General features: G+C 37.8%; 1 protein-coding gene across 2 annotated transcripts in view; it reads left to right on the forward strand.

Annotated features, from left to right (window-relative positions):
• nrg3b (neuregulin 3b) overlaps positions 1–26,892 on the forward strand; it is a 200,234-nt gene that overhangs the window by 90,700 nt on the left and 82,642 nt on the right. For both annotated transcript variants that reach the window (XM_077502035.1, XM_077502034.1), the window contains exon 2: positions 20,277–20,412. In XM_077502035.1, the coding sequence (XP_077358161.1) occupies positions 20,277–20,412 (136 nt within the window). The remainder of the gene's footprint in view (positions 1–20,276; positions 20,413–26,892) is intronic.

The raw sequence follows: 26,892 nt of genomic DNA on the forward strand, positions 1-26,892 counted from the left end.
GGTGTCATTGGTTTATGTTAGGAATCCTCTTTTACTCTCGCTCCGGCGACGCCGCGCACGGATGTCATCGCTGGCAGCGTCGCTTGGTCACCGAGAGTGATTCAACAAATGAAGGCCGTGTTTTGTCCGCCTGCCGTTTTCCACCGTAAAAAACGAGTTTAATAATGATTACCAGCATCCATCCATTAGCTCTATACCAGGCGTGGGTAAAGCTTTGGGCTCAAGGGCCACATTTGATTTCAAACGGACAGATGGGCCAAGCCAAAAGAGAAGTTAAATGGGAATTACTTGTGTTGACTAAACCTGAATAAATTTACAGGCCTTGCCTATTTACATTTTAAAATCTGCATTTTTCAAGGCAGCGTGCCATTCGTTTGGTCTTTGAAAGAAAAGTTGTTTTTGTGTGTAGTGCAAGCTAACGTGGCAACCCACCAATATGTTATGATGCGTAGGCTGTTTCATAAAGCAAGTATTGTGAAGATTACATTCAGATTCAAGGATATTTTTTTCCCCCAAAGATGAGAAGCACAACTGTGACGTCTGAATTCATCAGTCACTATATAAGCCTCAAACAGGTAAGCTAACTTTCCAGTTTAGCTAGCCGCTAGCTGGGCAAACACTGACAGAGCTTCATGTCGGTTGTGTTTTTTAGTTAACATAAGACAGAGACTGTCTGGCCAACATGAAAAAGTGTGATTGTCAGTGTGTTAGCATCGCTAAGTGCTACATGGCTAACATGCTAATATACAGTATGTTTGACTGTATAACGTGACTACTGAGTTGTTCAACTCAAATAATGACTGAATTCTACTTTCTAGAAATTTATTGTGGACTTGACTTCTTATTTTTTGTCTCCAAACCCCACACTAATGTGAGACTTTGTTAAAACTTCAAGCTAAAAACTAGAGAAATTTCTTGTACATTATCTGACTTTATTCGGTCTCATTTAAAAATGTATATGATTAAATTATGGGAAAAAATGACTCTGAATTGAATGTGAGGATGCGTCTTTGTCCCTTCTACGTCTTTGCTCCCCAACAAAAAGCTTCTCACAAGAGGATAAGCGTAGTTGTAATCTGCTCGGCGATAATAAAGATTCTCTGACATGTACTTCACAGTGCACAGATCTAACTGCAAAAGTAATCCTCCCATACATGGTAGCAAAAAAAAAAAAAAAAGATAAAAATGTTGCTTTTAGGATCAAGGCCCAACAACGACTTTAATCGTCGAGTGAGATGGAAACATTGTAAGAGGAGAGCAGTTTTGTTGTTGAACGTGTCACTTTGTGACCTATTTTTTTTGCCCGCGCCTGCCTTGTCATCTCCATCGCTGCCATCTGCGCCACACGCCGGCCTGACAACCGCTGAGCTTCCCCGCTTGGCAGCTTTGATGGGAACCCGCTGAGCCAAAGTTTTGATGTTTGCACGCGCGCGCGCTCATTTGTCTCGCTCGAAGAAAACGTCTTTGAGGCGTCGTTTGAGTCATTAAGGATGGGGGGCCAGGCCACAAGTCTGCCCTTGTTGTTGACCGTGTGGCGAGTTCCTTTTTATATGTTCATTAGCAGCAATTTGTTTTTCTTTAGTTGGGGTAAAAAATCAGTCTCGTCAAAATGAAGTGACATTGATACTGTCAGAAAGTATTTAACACAAATGTTTATTGTGATTGAAGCATCATATCAAAGGTGTGTTTTTAATGCTCTGTTTTTCTTGACATTGTGGAAACTCAATGGGACTTATTAGATTGTTATTGCACCACCACATATCATTATAAAGGCAGATGTTTCTGTGTGCCTAATAGGGATGCAACAATATGGGCAATATCGTGATATTAAAAATGCCACAATATCGTCGTCCGTCATGTTCACAATATTTAAAAGGAACACATCAGTTTAAAAAGGTCAGGTTGCTTTCCATTTGTGCAGTTCTAGCACCCTCTGGTGGCTAGTTTATTAGTCCAATTTAATTTTCATTAGGGATGTTTTGGCCTTCTATGTTTAACATCTATGCCAATGGTCTGGTGAAGGGAACGTACTATGCTTGTGAACCAAGTCAATATGTGGAGGAACTTAATATATGCATGCATTAACAAGTGCCTCAATATTAAGTCTTATTAGAGATTGTAGGTTGTTTATATGCATTGCTGTAATTTACAAAACCACAATCTTTTGGGCTTTTTTTTTTAGTAAGGTTATTGTTTTATTTTTTATTTTTTTTACAATATTGTGACCTTTACTGGTATCGCCAACCTCCCCACAATATCGTGAGAATTTAATCATATCATGACCTTTCTATCGTGATATCGTATCGTGATGTTTGGATATCGTTACATCCCTAGTGCCTAATATAGGTCATTGTAAAATAAAATTTAAAATTCTGGACATATCCACATCCCCAGTTTGTAAGTAATGAAGTAACTAATTATGTAGCTAAATTAAATTAGTCAAAAAAATATATGTCGGGAAAAGCCTACTAGAACATATGAGCTTTATTTGGGGTTACTCAGGGTCATTTTAAATGGTGGTGACTCCCATTTGGCATGTATTTGATTGTGACTGGTTAATTATGAACGTAGCCATGTTAAGTTATGAGGGTGTGCACACTTTTGCAACCAGATTAGTTCAGTTGTTTGTTTTTACTTCCACAATTTAAGTGGCATGGATTATAAGTCAAATGAACGATTTGAAACGATTTACCTTGATCTTACATGTCACAAACAGCTGGCATTTGAACAGGGGTGTGTAGACTTTTTATATTATTCTCTCTAGTTTAGCTCACTAAATGTAGCCACCATTTTTGTTGTTCCAAGTTGCCACAGCGTACAAGCAGACGTCCCGCCTCGGCGATGGCACACGTTGCCTGCCAGCTCGTATGCCGCATGACACATGAGACTCGTTGCCGGCAACGTTGCGCCACGGCAGACGAAAGGGACTGTATCGTATTCATTCCCCCAAATGGCTCCCAGCGCATCTTCTTTGATGAATCCGTCCGTTACGGAGCGTTATGCACCGAGAGAAGCACTGTGCCCATCACCCGGCCATCCTTGAATGTGCAACATTTGCGTCCGTCAGGTTCAATGTTTACATCTGTCTTGTGGGCCATGGAAGAATGCGTTCAGGTGATGTCTTTTACGGAAAATTGAACAAATATATATATATATATATATATATATATATATATATATATATATATATATATATATATATATATATATATATATATATATATTATTATTATTATTATGTTATTCTTTTGACGAAAAAAAAGGAAAAAAAAAAAACTACTGTTAAAAGAAAAATAATCCCCAAAGGAAAACCAGTCAATCCAGTAAATTAGTTATTTTTTTAGTATTTTAAGTATATTTTTGAAATAATTTTACAAGAATAAATTCATAACTGCAATAATATATATATATATATATATATATATTAGCAATATTAATGTTAACTCATTATTTTATGTTTTATTTTATAACTCATTATTTTTCTAGGCAGTTTTTCAGTTATATGCTAACTGTTGGATAACGTTAGCGTTTTGGTTAATAATTTTTGAAAGGTAAACCAGTCAATCCAGTGAATTATTCTTATTTCTTTTTAGTATTTTAAGTATATTTTAAAAATCATTTTACAAGATTAAATTCATAACTGCAATAATATATATATTTTTTTAATTATTATTATTATTTTATTTTTTTTAGCAATATTAATGTTAACTCATTTTTGTAGGCATCACATTAGTAGCATAACGTTAGCGTTTTGGTTACTGACCTAAAATAAATAAATAAATAAATAAATCAGCATACCATTCATTATTTTCTGCATAATTATGAGCACATTATTGCGCACGACCGCATGACTGTACCCTGAGCCGGCGTTTATCTTTTTAATTGTGGTTTTTAGGAACCCAGCAAACAAACATGCATCTGAGTCTGACTGTGAAAGGTCAATTGAGGGTGGTTGCTTGAGTACTTCACGATTAAAGAAAAACAACAACAACAAAAAAACGCCTCCTCCTCCTCATCTTCTCCAACGCAGGCAGATAAACACGGCAGGTGGCGAGGTGTTAAACAGCTCATAATTTGGCCGAAAATACAAGCCAGACACCATCCCAAGGCGAGGGGGGTGGGGCTCAACAGGATTTCACTGATCCAACATCAGGCTTGACCAACACAAACCGCCCCGCATGATTGTCAATACTGCTTGACATTCCACAGGGTGTGTGTAATTGTACACATAAAACCTGCAGTTCTACATACTTGTATTTTTGGGGGGGTGAAAATGCTATTAAAAAGAAATCTGCTATCTTATGTTGTCTTCAAAAACAAATCAAATATTATTATAGTGCCCTGTTCCTGCCGTCTCGCCAAACGTGCTATTTCCAATTTCCCAGCGTCCTCGAATGCGGCAATAATAATATCACGCGTGTTGGTTTTGACCCCGCTCACTTCAGACGAGAACCGTGAAATATTTACATCAGTTCTGGTCTCGTCGACTGGCGCGGCCCACTTGAAAAATGCTGCATTCAGGTTGTGTGTATGTGTGTTTGTTGCCTAGCAACATAGTGGACAGCCAGGGTGCGCTACGCTCTTTGGAATGAGTGCATGTTTCTCTCTCTCTCTTTGCTTTTAATGTGTTTGATAGCACAATGGAGATGATGCTCCTCATACATTTTGTGTTGCTTTACTATGCCGATGAGTCACTCTGATGTGGAAGAGGTGCTCGTTTTATGTCTGGTTTGGTTTTGTTTTTTCTCGTCAGTGTTCTTCCAGATGAAGAAGGAAAAAAAAAAATTCTTGCTGCTGCATAACAGTACTCATGTACTGTATGAACAATCCACAAAACCCAAACTTAAAAATGCTCCACTTTGAGGCGTGGGTAGTGAAACAACACCTCGCCGCCACCGTCGACGTGTGTGGAAAAACAAACAGGAGGTGCCACATGAGGCCAAGTTGACATAAAAATTGCAGCGCGCCGTTAGATTGCCATCCGCAGAATCCCTGCCGGCTCTCAGCGTCAAAATAACAAGCGGATGCGGGCCAACTCTGTAATCCAGCCGCATGGAAGAATTGGGCTATCATAACGCCAACGTCAATCGATGACCTTAGATTTCTTGGTGGCAGTGCTATATTGAACTTTCGAGACCAATTAATGGAGGCCAAAAAACAAAGAATAATGATCCTGGGATGATTCCGTTGTGTCAAATGATTGCATCTGAACCCAAAATTGGTATTTCTGAGTAATCTTGCTGGAAATCAATCCTACAATGTAATCATCAGACTTTGTCCAAATGTCTTCAAGCGTCTTTGTTGAACAAATTGGCATATTTGCAAAAGGTTTTTTGTTTTTTAATATCTATTACAATAGACATCTTTGTTTTAAAATTCTAATAAAAAGTCAAGTGAGCTCCCACAGTTAGTTGTCGGTATGTCTTCGAAAAATTGATTTTTTTTTTTCAAAAAATTTCAAATAATTAAAATGTTAAACTTTCAAACTTAATTTAAAAAAAAAAAAGAAAAAATGGCGAGTTGACAATGTCAGCAACATCTCATTTAAGATTAACTTAAATTTTAAAGTAACACTTCCCGGCGGTTAACAGTTTTAAATTCATATTTTATTGGCCGTCAAATTTCTTTAAAAAGGCGAATACCGGTATTTGTCAAAAATGCCGAAAATCGGCACAGATAATCGGCCCAGTCCATTCCTATTGAGAAAAATGTTCGTCAACTAGTGATACTGGAAATGTAATCAAAATAGTCATTAATAGCCAAACCCCTGGCAACAAAAGTGAGTACACACCTAAGTGAAACTATGCAAATTGAGCTGCAGCTGATTATGGACTTTAATTTACGTAAGATCGTCAAAAAATGCAAAAAAAAAAAAAAAAAAAAGTTTTTCTACTGCCAAGATGACTTTAATGGCATTTATTAACAGGCAGTGAGGTTAAAAAGGATTTTTTTTTTTTTTTATATATTGTTTCATTTCCAAAACTAATCCAGATAACCACAGGCTGAATAAAAGCTCCACAGTCCATCAGAAATCAACAACCGTTTGCATGCTTCAAGGGATTGCATTGCATTGTTTGAAAAATAATTGTATGCTAACTGTTAGCCAAAATGCTAATTTTACGCTCTAAACTCCATCTCTACATTAACAATGTTGTCCTCTCTCTCGGTTGACTTTTTTTCCTCTGTGAAGTATGCATTAGCTTGCATCTTTTGTTTTGCATTATTTACTATCGTGTGTGTTTTTAAGTCACCATTCAAGAGTGAAATCAGGCTCACGTTGCCGGGGCAGATCAGATTTGTCTGTTTATGCCGCAGTCGCGCTGGCAAGTCCCGGTATCCTATTCTTATCTTAGCCTATTTCTGATTTCCGATCTGAGGATATCCTATTTCATGCAACCCCCCACCCTCCCTCCCTCCCCATGCAACCACCGTTACGCTGCCATGATGCGTAGCCCAATTGTGCCACTCGGGAGCAAAACATTGAAATTGTGTGCAAGTGTCGAATGGAAGCAGTCCTGCGAGGGTTTCGTCACATTTTGCAAGGCCGATTTGAATGTGTCTGTTTGTGTCACATCAATCAAATATACAGTTGCAAATGGCCGCCTTCTCCCTCCATCTTGGCTGCTTTAAGCAGACAATGTGAGGCAGTAAAAAAAAAAAAAAAAGCCAGGCTTCACTCTGCTGATCTTCGGACTGCATTTTATCAAACCGCCCACCCCTCGTGCTGTGCTGATGCGTGCCCGCACCTCACCCAATCACCCCGCCTCCCACCTCCCCATGTGCCCAGAGAGCTGCCAAGAGAGTGGACAGACAAGCTCAGTGACTGCCAGTCTGCAGATGCAGGAGCCCGTGCACTCATGCATATTAAAAACCGCCACCACCTGCTCGTCGTACATCACGCCCCATATTCTCGCGCCTCGGAATTTTAATCAAGCGTGCCGACAGGAAGCGACTCTGTGGTCCACATTTTGCAGGGGTCGTTTAACTCCCCGTTTGCTGCTTCTCATGAATGTCGCTGCGGCATTGTGGAGGGTCCCGCAAGACGCAGATACGGGGAAAACAAAAAAAGAGAGAGGCGGGAAAAGAGGATGGAGAAGGCGTCCTGCCTATCAAATATCGGAACATTTCCATTCCGGAGTCTTGTGTCTTTCCTGTCTCGCGCTTAGCCACCGCCACGCTTCCTCTCAAGGGTGAATAATTACATGCCTCCAGATAGAGAGATGGAGAGAGGATTTATTTTTGAAAAAGTGAGAAGACGGCACCAGCTCGAGCAGCTTTCACTCGTTCATAGAGAGAAAGTGAGGGTTTTCTAAAAACGTGGGACAAAAGCACCAGTTCCAGGCAGGGTATTTTCATTCATTCATTCATTCATTCATTTATTCATTCATTCATTCATCTATCCTAGGGAGAGAGGGAGGATATATTTCTAAAAAGTGAGTTAACACCGGCTTGGGTATTTCATTCATTCATTCATTCATTCATCCATCCATCTTGGGGAAAGAGGGAGGATGTATTTCTAACAGAGAGATCAAAGTACCAACTTGGGTATTTCATTCATTCATTCGTTCGTTCGTTCATTCATTCATCTTAGGGCAAGAGGAGGATGTATTTCTAAAAGAGATGAATGTACCAAATTGGGTAATTCATTCATTCATTCATTCATTCATTCATTCATTCATTCATTCTTCTTAGGGAAAGAGGGAGGATGTATTTATAAAAAGAGATGAAAGTACTGAATTGGGTATTTCATTCATTCATTCATTCATTCATTCATTCATATGTCTTTGGGTGAGGGGATTTTCTAAAAAGTAAAACATGCGCACCAGCTTGTGGGTATTTCATTCATTCATCTTAGCGAGAGACTATTTTTAAAAAGGTGAGAGAAAAGCACCAGCTCAAGTATTTCATTCATTCATTCATTCATTCATTCATTCATTCTTAGGGACAGAGGGGTGATTTATTTATATATGATATTTATATAATACTGACATATTTCTGATTGATATACATGCATCTACCAGTTAAATAATTCACCATCCTTCTATCCACCCTCCATACATTCATCCATCCATCCATTGATTGATTGATTTTAATGTCATTGTATCACATGATGAGGATTGATTTTGACTGACATTTCGATACCCGATGTCAACTGTCAGACAGTTCCGCAATCCACATTCACGTCCTCATTTTCATATCTTTTGGCAACCAATTAGCATTACTAGGAAACGACGACTTCTGTCTGCTGCCGCAATTGAAGGAAAATTAGGTTTCTCATCATTTCATGACTTTTTTTTTTTCTCCCCATCTGATTATGTGCGCATGCAGTTACATAAAACATCACTGAATATTCAGACATACAGTATTTCCATGAATTCCCTTCTTCCTTCTGTCAAGATTTCGACTTTCAGCTGCCGATACTTCATCCGGGATTAAAACTGTGATACTGATTTATTATGACTTGAGTTGGAAATTGATTAGGTTACTTATTATTGTGCACACTGTGCTCAATTGGTGATGTCTGATTTTTTTTATTTTTTTTATTTTTTTGGTGTCATACTGTAGCTATGGTAAACTAGGTTCTTGGCGTCTAATAAAATTAACTAATAAAGTAACTTTTAATTTAACTTAATTGCTTTAAAATTAAGTAATCAGTAAAGTAACTAATTACTTAAAAAAAACAAAACATGTAGCCATACCAGCACAAGGAAGCTGCTGTTTTTGGAAGCAAAATATATTGCAATCCAGATTTCAATTTAGCGTCCTATTGCAACTGGGCCGATAGCACTAAAAGCCAACCTCCTCTCTTGAAATATTAATTTGCAAAAATTTGAATTTATTCCTCCGGTGCTTGTTGGTCGTTTGCGGTAAGTAACGGAGATAATGGCATTAAAGTAATGCTCGGTGCTTACCAATACCCCCGAGTGTCGTCGCTAATGTCCAAAAGTGTACCAATGTATCAGCAAAAAATGATAAATAAGGCCTCTATTGTAAACATTCAAGCAAAGCAAATTGTTTGTCTCACGTGAGACGCAGCATTTATCCCTCCTGGTGGCATATTAACTTCATTAGTGAGTACCACTTATGCGCCGGTTGATTTCCATATCGGCACTACGAGCAGCACGCCAGACAAATTAGCATCTAATAATAATAATAATATCACTTTGTGTTATATTTACAATTGCTAACGACATCTCCAACTGCGCTCACACAAAAACTTATACATGTGCTAAATGGGTGAGAGCATCGGTCTTGACTTTTCGAGGGTTAGCACAAGTAGGTCGGGTAGAAAAAGTCTACACACCCCTGTTCAAATGCCGGGTTTGTGTGATATAAAAAATGAGATTAAATTATTCATTTTAAAAGTTTTGTATCCCCTAAAAATAAATTAGATTTTTTTTGGTTGCATAAGTGTGCACACCCTCTATGTGGGAATATTTCTGTGTTCAAAATTAACCAATGGTTGCATAAGTGTGCTCACCCTCTATGTGGGCATATTGCTGTGTTCAAAATTAACCAACCAGTCAAATTCATGTCACTATACACCTGCCACTATTTAACAATGAAGTTTTAGCCGTTCTAGTAGTCTTTTTCCTGACATTTTCTTTTTTTTTTCCAACTTTCCAGAACTTTCTTAGTTACTGTGACTTTGCTAGCACAAACTTAGATATACTTACTTGTGACTGTGCTCAGAATTATTCAATCACATGTAAAATTGTGTTAATTAGAAGTGAGCACACATTTAAAGTGACTCTGATGAACCCGGAGTAAATTTCAGATGTTCTAGTAGGATTTTCCTGACCTTTTTTTTTTGCTCATTACTTTGCTTTGGCTACTTATGACTTCGTTACAGTGACATGATTACATCATTGTAGTCCTCTAGTTATTGTTAAATTACTTAGTTACAGTTACATAGCTATAGTTCCCGAGTTACAATTAGATTACTTAGTTACAGTTAGGTCCTCCTAGTTATAGTTGCTGACTTAGTTACAGGTATATAGTTACAAACTGGGAATGTGACTCACAGTAACACTAAATAAAGTTCAGATGTTCTAGTAGACTCTTCCATACATTTTTGTTGTCACATCTTGTAGCACAAACCATAAGAAGCAAACCACTTAATCACAGTTATTTATTTTTACTTGAATTAATCCACTGTCGGTGCTAGTACTACTAACTAACTGAATGACGCTTCAAGGTTTTCGCGAAAGTTGTTGTGAACGTCCTCTGAATAGGAATGCTGCAACGCGTGCACGGTAGCCGTGTGAACTTTTTTTTTTTTTTTTTATGAAGACGTGTCTGACACGAGAGGTCAGCAGCTAATTACGAATGTGAATGGGATGACGGGTGCGAACGCTTCCCTTGAGGTTTTATTGCACGTTTGGCTTCTTGCGGGCTGGGTCTTTATTAACCCGCTGCTTGGGATCATCAGGAAACACTTGGGAGTCCATCTAATAACGACGCTTACATGCTAATGACCACATTCGACGGTGAGTCGGTATGACTCATAAAAATCATCACTGGGAGCTTATACAAGGAAAATGGGGGTTGCATCGTCTGTTTAATGCGAACATCTGCCTTAGCTTTCTCATTTTCGCATGACAAATATAAGCACCTTGGTAGCAGTGGAGTCCTCCAAGGCTTTTTATATTGATACTCCACTGCATGCATTGTTTTGAGTGCATGTTCATACATAATGAGGATTGTGTTTGGCGGCCTCCGAGCATCCAATAATCCTGGCTCGGAGCTTTATTGTCTCCTCTTTTTGTTGCCCACCTTTTATCTATCAAAGTAATCAATCAATGTGAGTTTTTCAGTGTAAAAAAAAATCCATCGTGTTTATGGCGCCTGTCGAACAAATAAAAAAAGTTGTATACAAGATGCTGTATAGTTGGATGAATGGCTTTTATGGGATTCCACGTTTACATGAAAAAAAAAAATAGGGCCCAACCGAATAATTGGCTGGCTGATTTAATTGGCCAATATGAGCACTTAAAAAAAAAACCCCAAAAAACCCACACACAAATCTGCCAATATATAAAATCTATACAAACATGAATGCATTACAATGCCATTCATTCAGTTGTTCAAACACAGGAATGTCATGTGATCCCAAAAGTGCAGACACAAATTTATTCACACAACTTGACTAAATGAAAAACAACGAGAATGCATCGAGAATCACGAGACGACAAGCCCCTTTGGGCAATGGAGATGCACAGAGGAACAGAGGCAGTAATCCGACACACACTTCTCAGTTTGGCGTGAACCGATCTCATTGGTTGTGGCTGGCCACGTGGGTACCAGTACTGACATGGATTTATCTGATTGGCTGTTTACACAGTAAATAGATTAAGGATTCTTGACATCACATGGCATCACATAGCCTAAAACCAGTTGAAACTATATGCCGGTTACATCAGTTCTAAACAGACACTTGAACTCTCGGTCATGACCCAAACGTAACCCTGGCGTGACCCAGTCATGAGTCAAGACCCAAACATTACCCCTGCATGACCCGAGTCATGACAGGAATACATAGAGATAAAATATGCCACTAAAAGAAGGAAAGAGATGATGATTTATTTCAATTTTTTTGAACCATGATTGTTACCCATTTATTTGAGGGTAGCGAATGTTCCAAGGTCCAAAAGATATCTTTAGAAAAAAAAAAAAAAAAGGCATACTTGCTTCAGATTTCTATTGCTCCTATCGGCTTTAGTTTGCACTTTTCAGTTGCTTTATATTCCCATATTTCCGCTGCTTCTGCAGAAGAGAGTAGTATAAAAAAAGTAGTCATGCCAGTTCTCAACCATTTTCCAGATAACTCTGAACATGGTCGCTAACAATGTGATGTCCATCCTCGCGGCACATCTGTGATTCTGAGCCTGCCCACAAGGCAGCGGTGCATGTTGAGTAAGCAATCAGCGGCTTCTCAGAGGACGCTCTCTCCGTCTCCGTCGCTCGCTTTTCGTCCATGTTGGAAAGGGCCTTTGGTGTGTTCTGCTGTCAACACTGGCAGTGCTCCCCCAACAAGCGCCGCTGTCTCCAGGGGCAGTAAAGCCCCGCACAACAACACTAATGAGCGCATTAGAAGGAAGCCGTGGAGGGAAAATGCTCCAATTGTAAATGGGATCGTCTCGTGTGTTGTTTGCCCTGGCCGAGGATCCCCGGGCAGTCACGTGCTGAGAGCAGGGAATAACCTTGAGATTGTCTTTACCACACGGCTTCTTGAAGAGGTAGTGAGGAGCCATATTTGAAAAATAACATTGCTTAACTTTTACCATATGTATATATATATTTAACTCAAATCTTTCCCTTGATGAGTGAGGAATACCATACTAAACCCAACCCGTACTACTAATTGTAAGAAATATTGGTGAAAAATGTGGAATTTTTTGCTATGTGAGAATTGGGACAGTGTTGACCATTGATCCCAAGGTGAACATTTTGAATTTCAAATGGGAGTGAATTGTTGATTGTCTCATTCAAAATGAATGGGGATTTTTGGGGTGGAAAATGTTGAATTGTGGGAAAATTGTAAATGTTTGGAATGATAAAAGTAATAGCCAGAGAAGTGGGAATTTTTGGAACGTGTTAAAGTTGGAATGGTTTGAATCGGTCGAGAAATATTGAAGTAGTTGAAGCACAAAAACAGCGGAATAAAAAAGAAGTATGTGGAGGAACTTGATGTGTGCTTGCATTAGCAAGTAAGTGCCTCAATAATATATATATATATATATATATATATATATATATATTTTTTTTTTTTTATGTAATTTTATATATATATATAGATTTTTTTTTTTATGTAATTTTATATATATATATAGATTTTTATTTAATTTTATATATATGTATAGATATAGATTTTTATTTAATTTTATATATATATATATATATATATATATATATATATAGATATAGATTTTTATTTAATTTTATATATATATATATATATATATATATATATATATATATATATATATATATATATATATATATTTTTTTTTTAGTATGAACTCATTTTGTTTTACAATAGCATGATCTTTTTGTATCGCCAACCTCCCCACAATATCGTGATAATTATCGTATCGTGACCTTCATATCGTGATCATGTCGTATCGTGATGTTTGGATATCATTACATCCCTACTGTATATATACTAGCAATGTGCATCTTTCTAATAAAATATTATTCCATCCGAATTGTGATACGTGGGGTGTGGTACGATTCGAGGACGGTTCGATTTTAAAGTGGAACCTTTCGATTCGGTTCGTTTCAGTGGAATTGCGATTTGATTCCAAAATATATGGCTCAGCTCAAGAGGGTATGACGCAATGTTGCATACATAATTTTGAATGACATTGTCAGTACTGTAAATGTGGTATACCTTCAAGGATATATCTTGCTGATAAAAAATGATTCAATCCATATCTCGAAGAAATTCGATTCGCTTTGTCTTTTAAATCAAAACCAATTTTCCTATTCTTAGACCATTTTTAAAGAGTCTTAAGATCATAGGGCATAAAATGCTCAGAAGTTCCAAAAGTAAGGAGGTAAAAGTTTTGCAAGTATTATGAATAAATAAATGTTAAGTATCACATACATGAAATTGAAAAGTCTGGGGATGAGTTGATATTTATTGCCTCCTGAATTACTAATGCTGAGACGTGCACATTTTTGCTGCCTTTTTTTTGGTCAATGTGTGTCATTTACTAGCAAGTATACTGTAGCTGCTGCACTTTTAATATCCCCAACAGGAGATAATGTAATAATGATTACGTGCCTGGCGCATCATTAGAAAGCCACAGCGATGCAAGCAAAGGATCTCAGGTCTGAGAATTCTCCCCAGATCGCAGCATCATCATCTGTGATCCCCAACCAGCCAGCGCATTTCCTTGAAAGTTGCCTGGCGAATCAGCGATTCTCATCGCGGCGTCTCCGAAAAGACGGGAGACGTGAAAGTGATTTCAAAGAGTCCAGGATGAATCGGAGCTGCCGCCGCGGTTGCCTTTTTATGAGCGCGTTTTCATCCATATAGACTTTGCCCCGAGCCCGTGCGCCGGCAGGGAGTTAATTTTAATTCAAGATCATTAAGTGAACTCAATACTGTACTTGTTTGTCACTTCTAATTTGTCACCGCACTTCAGTTGGATTGTAACTACTGTAAAAAAAAAAAAAAAAAAAAAAAGCTGAAAAGATTGAGCTATAAAGAGCTACTTTTAAATATAGTGGAACCACTGAGAGTTGTAATTTTGCCCATAGGAAAGAAATGAATTAAAACATCATTACATGGCTGTACAGGCAGTATTTAAGCAATAACTGTGAAAACCACTTTAATATTGATACGCTAAAACAATACACTGTTTGAATGATATAATACAGTACATTGCGATAATGATATTTAATGCTGTCATGACTGGGGTCATGCAGGAGTAATGTTTGGGTCTTGTCTCATGTCTGGGGTCACACCTGGGTTAAGTTTGAGTAGAGTTCTTGACCGTGCGCGAGTTCACGACCCGTTACGTGTCTGTTTTGGTATTGCCGTAACAGCATCCAGTTTCAACTAGTTTTAGGCTATATGATGTTTGTTGATGATAGGAACTATCTGTAATTACTGGGTTAACAGCCAATCAGAGAATTCCCTGTCAGTACTGGTACTCACATGTCTAGCCACAACCAATGAGATTGATTGACTGTCTATATATATGTCTGAGAATTTTGTGTGGTTTGCCGGATTATTGCTCACTGTTTCGCTGTGCCTCTCCGCTGCCCAAGGGCGGCTTAGCGTGTCGTGATTCTCGATGCATTCTCGTTGTTTTTAGTTTAGTCAAGTTATGTGAATAAATAGTTAAAACCTTATTTGTGTCTGCGTTTTGGGATCCAACCCCTCAGCGCACAACAAATGCAGGTGTGACGATGTTGGATTGTAATGATGCAACGACGGGTTCTAACAGATCTACGTATGATACTTTACAATATGGATATGTGATGCCGGCGTATGATAACGTATTTCGACAGACCAATGATATGACACAATGCGATACGGATATTTGATGCCTCTTTGGGGCAAGTTAGATACTTGTCAGAGGACCATTTAGCTTGGATATGTTTCTCACGTCTTGGCCCAGCCGGTTATAAATAAGCACCCCGTGGCATCCTAACATTTTCTTACTTGTCAGCTTGATGAAATGCAAACACATACGGAATTGACAGCCAGTATTTCTCAAGGCCGTATCTAAACATCGCTTGTTTCTCCATAGCGCGTCAACAGACTCCAGAATCAGATTTCAGATTGCAGTACAGGCTGTCCATTTCAAATGTCCTTTTTATTTTATAGATATGTTTTGGGGAAACTCCCAACCTAGACAGTCTTGGTGAAATAATTCATGGTGTCCAGGTTTGTTTTCTGGCTTAGAAACCACAGCACGTTTGATTGATCAGCACCTCGGGAAAATATGCCATCACATGTTGAATTTAAGGCTGACCAGACAGCCTCACTCCCTCTGGCTGAAGACGTTCGAAAAGGTGCTGCCAAAATGTGCCTTCCAGTCCAGACAGATTTTTTTTTTTTTTTTCTTGGATGCGACATCATACATCATCATCAATTCCCAAAGTGCTGTGTCACTGGTACCCCTGCAACCTTGAGTTGCTCACTTCCTGCCTTGCTACCATATGTGACGATTCCAATAGGAATTGACAAGTAGGAGAATTAAAGTTTTGACAGGGAAATCTTGTAACTACTTAGAAAAAATAGCTGAAAAAAATAGCTCTGTGTTGTCTGCTTAGCCTTGACTTTTCCAATCTCAATGTATCAGACAACACAATATGAAATCAACATTCTTTAAGAGTAGAAAAATCTCTCTTTGTGCGCTTCTCTTAAAACCACTGACCTAACATAGCATGCACCAAAGGGGCTGTTTTTTTGCATACCTAATGTGGTCACTGCTGCCGCTGTTGAGATAAAAGCTGAGAGGGACTCGAAACGTGACAATTATTGCCGGGGACTCGCATACCGCGCGGGAGAACGTTGTGTTCTATTTTCTATTTTTAAAGTTGCGTCTTGGAATAGAAAACCTTTTAAATGGTGTCCTCTGGGAATTGGTGAAATTTGTCTGGTTCTGGATTAGAGACATTTTTTATTTTTTTTTGTCTTATGCCCAGTAGCCAAAATATGAGGCAATCTAATGAGATGTAATGTAGGTATTAAGTTAGCTTGCAGTTAGTTGCTTAAGTGCAATGCATTAAACTGAGAGCTGTTTAATATTTTGATTCCTAAATTTGGTAGCCAAAGTAATGCAGTCATGAAAAATGACTTATTGGCTTCTGTACAGAATCTCACCATTTCCAGGTTGCTATCTCTCTTCTCCTGCTACTAATCACAAATGGTATCCCCCAGGGTTCCATTCAAGGGCCCCTTCAATTCTCTTAATTAGGGAAGTAACGATAAGGGCGTATCGTGATATTGTGATATTAAAACTGCCACAATATCGTGGTCGTCATGTTGACGATATTTAAATGCAACACTTCTGTTTAGAAAGTCAAGTTGATTTCCATTTGTGCAGTTGTAGCACCCTCTGGTGACTAGTTTTTTAGTGCACAATCATTTTCATTAGGGATGTTTTGGCCCTTCTTTGTTTCAAATCTACACTAATTGCCAGATGAAATGGGAACATAATATGCCTGTGAAGCAAGTTAATATGTGGAGGAACTCGATGAGTGCGTGCATTAACAACGTAACATAATTAGAGATGCACGATAATGCTATTTTCAAACGAGACCGATAAAACAATTATTTAGAAAGTGCAGATGCCGATAACCGATAACTGTTCGCAATATTAACTTGAATACAATTATACTTTCAAGTCCTGCTTTAAGTCTAACGTACAAAAAACTGTGAGGGTAACAAGTAGCAGCGTGACATGTCTGTTATTATCGGCGGATTTCTTCTTGGTTTATCTGTTTTGGTCGATAATTGCTGATAACTATCAGCTAACGATATTATCGTACATCCCTAAATATAATAATTTTATTTATATTTATATAAATTTATATATATTTTTTTGCAATATTGGGACCTTTTTTAAATATCTCCAACCTCCCCAGAATATAACGATAATTATCGTATCGTGAGCTTCATATAGTGATAATATTGTATCGTGACATTTGGATATCGTTACATCCCTGCTGTTAATGCTTCAGAATTTAGAATAGTAAAACAAAGTGTCCCTCAGGGTTTCATCTTTGGTCAAACATTTGACTCTGATGAAGATAAATAAATTAGGCAAACAAAATATTAGCTCATTTACTCCCAAAAACGTATAAATACGTTCTATTTTAAATATTGCCAAAGATGTATTTATGCATTTTGGGTTTCATGCAGCCTCTGAACTGAAGAGAATGCTTGAACCAATGGTAGTTATTACAAAAACGGCCAGCAGATGGCAGCAGAGTATAAGAGATCAAAAAGCTATTTTCCCCACAGTTTTAAACAGATTTGTAAATAATGATGAAACTTAACCGTACTCTAATGCTAATAGAAGCAAAATAAACACAGATAGAAATGTACTTTTTTTTTCTGATGAAAGAAGAGGCTCTCATTTTTGTTTTGGTACATTCCATGTTTTTATAGCAATAGGACACAATATTCTAAGGGACTTGCAAAATCAGTCAAAATCCAGTAAAATAGCGAATGAGTTAGAAACTCTTGTCACCATAATATTGTGTTTTAAACTACATCCACAATGATACACATACTTGGTCCTCTGCTGCTTTTTGTACTGTGGATCACAATTTTTAGTGGCTAAAGGTTTGTCTGCCCTAAACACATATGGCAGCCCCTCGAGTACGATACTAGGTTCTCTTTTTCCATTCAATTTGCGGTAAAACTTTTTATTTAGTGAACTGTAACCACCACAAATAAAAACATTTTTAACTGTCACGCTGAGCAATACCCAATCTAGTTAGTAAAAGGATTATTTTGCCCTTGTATTGGATCACATTAACTGGACCTATTATGTATGCCAGGAAATCTTTCCACATGCATAATTTTATAATTTGCATGTTCCATATTGGCACCACAAAGGGATTTAGACAGTCCTTTTTAGGCTCACCCAGCAGTTTTTTTTTGTTCCCGAGAGCAACACATTTTCTCTTTTTTTGATGTTCCGTCTGATCTCTCATCATCTCTTGGGCCTTGCATCATGAGCCCCAGATTGATTGATCAATGGCCATAAACAAAACACAGATTGAACGAGACACTGGGGCACAACAAACAGATTACGGTGTTTTTATTTCGCCACGAGTGATCGTTGGCGAGAGCATCTGTCGAGAGGCGGCCACCGGCCAACAGACGCGCCGCACGCACGGCAGCATGGCCGTCAAATGTCTGCCAGATGATCGGCACGGGCTCAGAATGGCAATTAGGAAAATATCGGCGACCGGGATTTTCCAAACTGCGCTCGCACGAGTAATGTAAGTGGATGAAAAGGAGAATGATACGTAATCCAATTGTGATGGCAAGGTATTGAGCGTAATGCCAGTCAATCCCATTTGCGGTGCGAGACGATTACATGACGGAGCGAAAGTCGTTTCTGTGCTCGCGGATCGGCGTGCGCTAGCATGTCGCTCGCTAGCGCCCAACGCTGATGTGTCGCCACGACAGCTTGCTTGACAGCTGTGCATATATCACTGGGTGGAGCTCTCTGCATTGCAGTGCTGAAGGATGGCAGCCATGCAGGCTCTTGATGTCGTAAGGGCCGCTCAGGGTCAGACGAGCGAAGGGAATTAAGTGCACATCACAAGGCCCGTCGCTGTGTTCTTTATGGAATGTAATCGTAACATATTGCTCCTTCTCATTGTGATTTATTTCTGTTGAGGTAGTGTGGATATAAATCCAGCTTGCGTAAAGTATGTTTAATGCTTTATTAATGTCGGATTTTAACAATTGTATTTCATTGTTTTCAAACCATTACAATTAATGGTAATTTACAGTAATAATTTGTCATGTTGTAGAATTTTTTGTTTAAAAAAATATTACTTGTTTATCTTTTATTTTTATAAAAGTATTATGAACAGTTAAAAATGATATCTGCTTTGGAATTATGGCCAAAATCCTTGTTTTTACAAAATGTTAGAACAAAACTATAACTTTTGGCTGTTTGGCTCAAACACGGCACAAGTTTGAATTTGAATGTGACTACATACAGTCACAACCCAGTTATAAGAGGGTGTGAACACTTGTGCAAACATGTTATTTCAGTTGTGTAAAAGATGACCTTTGGACAAAGTGTTCAACTAATTCATCTTAATCTATTTTTTTTTACATATATTGTGAACATTTATTAACACGAGTGTGTGTATAACTCATTCTAAAGGTCATATTTTGCCTCATGGCATTCCTCAAGGTACCATCCTAGGGCTCCTTCCATTCCATGATCCTTCACCTGCAACATTTCATTCTCAGCGTCTTATTTTTCCTCACGGCATTTCTCAAGGTACCATCTTAGGGCCCCTTCTGTTCCACGACTACTTCACTTGGAACATTTCAGTCTAAAGGTCATACTTTCCACCATTCCTCAAGGTACCATCCTAGGCCCCCTTCTATTCCACGATTGCCTCATCGGGAAGCCGCAGCACAAATTTACACATTTGATTTTCTGTTAAGCTTTTATTAGGGCACTTTCACACTACTAACACCCTTTAAAATTCCGGTTCATTCGGCCTTTGGTGCAATTCGATTCATTGGGCGTAACCAAACTCAATTCTGTATTTTTTTACCGTGTGAAAAGGAACCCATTAACCTGATTTTGACCAAACAAAACAAAGCATGTGTGTGAAAGTGAGGGAGGCTGCAAGAGACATTGACAAGTAGGATCACGCCATCCCGGTCTTATCCCGTCTTTAAAGACCTTGTTGATTTGTTTTCGAGGCTTTTGAGGCGAAAGACCGCTCATTGTAAAACTTGTTTACCAGCACGCAGCTCTTCAGCCGGTGAGATCTAGGAACAAATCTCTTGCTCTGTCCAATACTAAGGAGTAAACTAAAGAAAGGTCAAAGAGACTTTGGAAGTAGACAATGCGCTTACGTTTTGTTTTTTTTGTTTTTTTTCATGCATTTACTATACTTACTGCAATGTTGACATTCTAACCCAACCTTGGGGGGAAATAATCCAATATACTCAAAATCCACAGGACAGGATGCCGCATGCTGTTCATCATCTTTTGCATATGTAGTATACTAAATTCAACCATTTTCTTTTGTGTTTCCTTCAGCTATGTCCCCAACACAGCCCAGCCTGCGGTCAGAAGTTTTCAAGCCTTGCGTAGAAGATAAGGACTTGGCCTTCTGCCTCAACGAGGGCGAGTGCTCCATCATCGAAACTGTGGCCGGGGTCCATCGACACTGCAGGTGAGCGCTCGTGCTCTTTGTTTCCTCGAGTAAACCGGCCGAAATCGGAGCGCATACGCATGCAAACGGAACACGCTCAGTCCATAATCGCCTCAACCACTAACTGAGGGATCAGAGATGCTTTGGCCGCATTAGCTTCCGCTCAGTTGCTGATCCACACAAACAAATAGCGCTTCTGCCTGGAAACGCTTCCGGCCGTTCGCACAAATGGAGCGACATTTTGATACTGATAAGATTACGGGTTGTTAAGAAATGGTAGATTTTCCACAAATGTCTTCATTTTTGGAATGAACGCATACATACTATTTGTTCATTTTTTAACAGCACAGTAAATCCATTAATTGTACACAAAGTGATTCAATGTTGTCTTTTAGTAGGATGGATTAAACTGAATCAGGCCAACAGAGTGTGTACCGTAGTTGTCAAAAATACTTCAAGGATTTAAAGTGTTTTAGCAGCTGAAGGAAGTATCCAAAAGAGTAATAGCACAAATTAACTCCTGTCATTCCTGCCTCGACAAGTTCAACGTTTGATTTTTATTGCATTAAATGGGCAAGTTGAAAATTAGACATTTTCAGATGCAAGTTGTTGCTTTGGACCATCCACATTTTTACTCACTTCTCTTCTTATGAACTCCCCCTCGCGGCCCAATTCACCAGCTCGTTCCATTACGCAAACGCGTCTTTAAAAAGTGCCTCACTTTACAAAAATACATGATGAGAAAATTTAAGGAGGCAAAGGAGTCTGCTCAACAGCGGCAGAATCTCATTAAAGCACACCCACGTAGACAAAGTGGCAAAGAATACCATTTATGGAAAAAAAAAAATCTCATAACTAACTGAAGAGTTAAGAGAATATCGCTTTGACTTTTACTTTTTTAAATTGAGTTTGTAGATAGAATTTTTTTTGTTGTTATAGTTTAGTATTAGTTTTTTTTTAAAGTTTTTTTTAGTATGAGTTAGGGTCAGTTAGTTTTCTTTCTTTTTTTTATGAGTATTTAATCTAATGCCCTTGCAGGTGGGCAAGGAGAGCCACAGTCGCCGATGCGCTTTCAAACACACAGATACAAAATGAACAAACTCACAGGGAACATGTAGGGCATGCTCACAAAATAACTGCGCAACTACAGCTCATAAAGTCACTCACTTGGCCACGCCCCTCAAAGGTACATCCAACACTCAAATACTACAGTACATATAGTAAGCAGTGAAACCAGTTTATTTGTTTTCATTGTGTTTTATTATGTTTTATAATACTATATCCTCCTGACTACCAGGGACAAAAATATTGTCCAATCATGTTTATTTTGATATTCCCCAATCTTTGTGAAGTAACTGGAATACTGCAAAAGGATTTTTTTGACAAAAAAAAAATAGATATATTTTTAAGCTATGATGTGTCCACTATAGAGGACATTTTCTAAAAATTAAATGCTAGGCTCAAATACAGTTAAAATAATTCAAACAATACTTTAATGTGTTCTTAAGAGTCTTATAGAAAACATTCTAAAAACATTTAAGCCTAAATTTGTTCAATAAAAAAATGTTATACACTTACTTTTCCTCTTCCTTAAAAAGTGTTTGCACTGAGGGAAGCCATTTTCTTTAATTATGCAATCAAAGGTAGCAAAGCCCCACTCCTACACATTTGGTATCATTGGAAAGCTCTGAATGTCCTATAGAGCACAAAAGTTAATTCAATCGTATGCACTGGGTGGGAGATATTCAGGTTTAAAAAGGTCCACTACAGAGGACAAATTTGAATTGCTGGTAGTCAGGAGGATGAGATTTTTCTTCATTCAAAAAAACTGGGACATTTTTTTTTTTTTTTTTTAATGGTGCTGGAATGGCTTAACGACATTTCAATTCATTTCATATTACTTGATATATATCTGACGAGCTTGGTTACGGAACAAATTATGACAAATGATGAGTCCGTCATCTCTTTCTAACAATAGCATAATGTTTCCAGATAGCGGACGTCCACTCCAGCAGAAACCTCCCTCGCCTCAATTAATCACCTGAATAGATAAAAGCCGCACCGCAAATAAACATCTAATTGGCTGCAATTACATAATTGTAAAGCTGAAGTTCACCGTCTAGTTAAAAGAGAACGTGCTGGAACGTTGAAATAAAAGCCTTCCAGTATCCTGGTTTGTGCTGAAAAACAAATAAATGTTTTAACGTTAATCATCTCATTTCCCCGGAGGCAACCGTGCACTTTATTTATGATCCGAGTTGAGCCGTCATTAAACAAGAAAAGATGTGTCAAAACAATCATCGCGCCGGCGTCATTGATTGAAAGCTCCGTTTTGGAACTTGAATCAATGATGAATGCTTGATGGAAAAAAAAAAAAATCATTTTTTTTTTTTTTTGCTCTCATCTTCCTTTCCTTTCTCGCAGCCTTCCTAGCGCAGCATGTTCATGTTTGCCAATGCTAATAAGGCTCCCAAAATAAACATGCAAATTTGCTTTAAGACCTACTTCCGCACGAGCGCCGCGCTCGGCAGGCTCCCCGTACTCTTTAACGCGGCGCCTTCGCACATAAGATAGCAACTGGAAGGATGGCAACATCACCGGAGGCTATCGCGGCATCGGCCGTTCGGACATGTCTGACGTTGAACTCGTCGGAAGCGCAAACGAGCTCATGTGAAAGGGAGCCGAATTGTGAAAAGTTTTTCACAACAAAACATGGATATTTAGTCATTGTATTATCATAATGTCATTGTCGTTGAGTCATGTATTATTTGTCAGGTTTTTTTTTTTTTCCCTGCCGTTTTCTTATGTTTTTCCTTTTTTCATCTGAGAACCCAGGCACCGTTTGGCGGCCCGTCAGGCTTCCTGTTCTATCTCCCTCTTTTTTTTTTTTTCTTTTTTTTTTTTTCTTTTCAATGTTTCTTGGATGTCTTGTAACTGTAATCGATTTTCATTACATCTTGTGGTACAATGACAATAAAGCAATTCGGATTCAGCATGTATAACTTATCTAGAAAATATTGTAAATATAATATATTAATAATTCCAATGGGATGACGACTACTACATAGCTTTATTTATATAGCAAATTTCATGCACAGTGCAAAAAAAAATGTTGTTGTTTTTTAACTTTGAAAGCTCAATCATAAGCATGGCTACTCCTAATAATAATTACAAATACAGGACTGTTTCAGAAAATTAGAATATTGTGATAAAGTCCACTATTTTCTGTAATGCAATTAAATAAGCAAAATATTGAAATATTGCAGGCCTTTTATTTTTTTTAATATTGCTGATTTTGGCTTTTTTTTTTACTTGGTCTGAGGAAATATTCTAATATTTTGAGATAGGATAATTGAGTTTTCTTAAGCTGTAAGCCATAACCAGCAATATTAAAATAATAAAAGGCTTGCAATATTTCATTTGATTTGTAATGAATCCAGAATGTATGACATTTTTTTTCTTGCATTACAGAAAATAAAGAACTTTATCACAATATTCTAATTTTCTGAGACAGCCCTGTATATATTATGCATTCATATAATAGATAACATAATGTAAAAAAAAAAGATAATAACATCTAAAATTATTGTTGCAATATTGTACTAAGGAAGTTTTAATTATCCATTATCTTATTTAATTATCCACCCATCCATCAATTTTCATGACCACATAGTCCTCACAAGGGTCACAGGGGTGCTGGAGCCTATCCCAGCAGCAGGCGGGGTAAACCCTGAACTGGTTGTCATCCAATCGCAGTGTATATAAACTCATATTTATTCTGTAATGAGTCAATCAACCAATTAGTCAGTCAAATGAAAAGGAAAATTCTGCCTCGCCTTATGTGTGCGCGTGACCAAAATCTGAAGGTAGCTCGCACCATGGTAACAATTTCTCCCAGTCCTGTGAAGGCAGAAGAAGAAATATTTATTTACCGTCAGCCGTCATCATCCTGCCAGTCGGCTTTTTTTTGTCGTGAGCGATTGGAGGCTAATCACGGCGCTATTGACGCCCGCTGTCGAAATTGATACAATTACGCGTTTTTCACTTTTGACGGCTGCCTCCAAAAGCTATTAAGCACACGCAGGTTACATTTTCAACGGACACGGACAACTCAGACCAAATAATTTAGGAACTGTCTACTGTATGGAAGATGCTTTCACAGCGTCAGTTGGCTTATTGGACAGCAAATGTCAATATTGTCATGTTGAGAGATGGATGCTTGCTTGCTTGTTATAGAATTGTCCAATAGAGCAGGTGTGTCCTGATGATGATAAGATGACAAGATAAAGACTCGGGAGGTGATGAGAAATGAACAAATGATTCAATTAGGGACTGTAATTCATCATATAATATCATAGTAGATAGCATACGAACATGAAACTCTCAACAAACAAAACTGTAGGATAATAAAAAACAACTACTTCATGAGAATAGAAATTTAAAAAAAAAAGTACCTAAATAAATGTTTGAAAACAAAACAATTATAAAAGATTTGTTGTGAATGTATTATACTTCAAAGTTAAATACAACTTAACCGTTACTGTACTGGATTAGAAAAAAAAAATGAAACCAATGCACAAGTATGCACATTTTGAATCTTTAATTCAGTGATTCTCTTGTGTACCACTAGAGGGAGTCAGTACACCACTAGTTGTACTCGTATCCCGCTTTATTGAGGTTCTTGAATGTGTCAAAGTTCTAATATAATCAAAGCTGTACCACACACATTATTAAGAAGACCTGACACATAGATTTTTTTTCGGTCAATAAAGATTCCAATATTTGGCGCAAGAAAATTCCAATAACCAATTAATTGGACGATTAATTAATTAAAGAGATACTTCACTTATTTAGCCCATTATAGCAATAAAAAGTTAATATTTTGTCGATAATTAATTTGATACTTTCATTATTTTTCACGTACAATAGTACCTTTTAAAAACACATTTTGCAACTTGCTGTCGACTGAAAATGACATGCGCAAGCTGAGCTGTGATTGGTTCCCTGAGCCCTTATGATGTCATTTTCAGTCGACAGCAAGTTGCAAAATGTGTTTTTAAAGGTACTAATTGTACATGAAAAATAATGAAAATATCAAATTTACTACAGGCAAAATATTGTTTGACTGCCAAAAATGGCTAAATAAGTAAAGTATCCCTTTAATTGAAGGTATATTATTAAAAAATATATTTATTATAATTAACTATATATAACTATATTATATTACATATATAATTTTATTTTTTTAAATAAAAAATAATGGAATATTTTTTATGCCTTACCACTTATAACAATATGAATTACAGGCCGAATATTTGACTGTTTTAAAATACTTTTATTCTTTAGCTTTAGCATTAGCATAACATCACAGCAGAAAGAAAAAGCAAACTTATTTATTTATTTTGCTTTAGGGGATTGGTGTTTGAACGTCATTGTATTTGTTTTATGTTGTACTGCGTTAATGTCCAACAAAAAAAAATAAATAATAAATAAATAAAGGATTTTAAAAGCACTAATATCGTCAGACAGACCCACATTATTTCTATTGACATACAATCTATTATTTTTTTATGGAGTACCGTTAATAAAGAGGAAATGAATTCATCCGTGAATAATGTGTCCACGAATTATTAATTTTTTGTAATATTAGTGAGCGTTTTTGGTGGGCAAGTAAGGAAGGAGCTCCGGCGTGAGCTGAAGAGCTGCAGGCGACTTCACCTTCACGCTCGCATGCGTGCTTGCTTGTTCACAAGCTCCGGCTCGGCGGGACATAAAAATCAGACGGATGGAAAAAGGCCAATTATGGCCTTTTATTAAAATGACAATAGTTTGTTTTACGGCTGGCCGTGCGAGCTCTTTATGTACGGTGCGCTTCGCCTTCGCTAACACGCGTTAGCGCTGAAATGGTGATGGATTTGGATTTTAATCGTGGCTGTAAACAAATGATGGATGAGCGGCGTGTGAGGTGTGCGGGATGGACACGGCTGAGATTGTGGCAGCTTGCAAGTTAACTCCTCGGGCCCTTTTTTTTTTTTTTTTGCCTATGATCATATGGAAATAATTGTGTCACAATTGATCATTTCGCATGGATGACCTTGGCTGGGCTTAGACATTATTGATGATGCGCCCCAGGCAATGATGTCCTCCTTCCGCATTTAAAGAAGTATACTCTGAATTAAAATGCATGTTGCCGGAGCCGGTGGGCCGCTACTGTGGAATAATTGACAACAATTAAGAGTTCGGCGTTTTCTTTTGGTGAACCATGGGAGTCGTTTTAGTTTTAATATTGAACTTGTGGAGCTATTTAATCCTTTTTTAAATCCTACGGGGTAAGTTGCAAGGTCGACATCAATCCGTTACATGACACTGGTTTGAAAAACACTACATTTGTAATAATTCATTCCAGCATTGCCATCATAAGCTCTTATTCAAAGCACTTTAGCTGCTGGTTATTTTTGCCAATAGATTTCCGTACTTTAAAAGTGACAGTTATATCAGTCT

Source organism: Festucalex cinctus, chromosome 17, assembly GCF_051991245.1.
Source record: "Festucalex cinctus isolate MCC-2025b chromosome 17, RoL_Fcin_1.0, whole genome shotgun sequence".
Taxonomy (NCBI): Eukaryota; Metazoa; Chordata; class Actinopteri; order Syngnathiformes; family Syngnathidae; genus Festucalex; species Festucalex cinctus.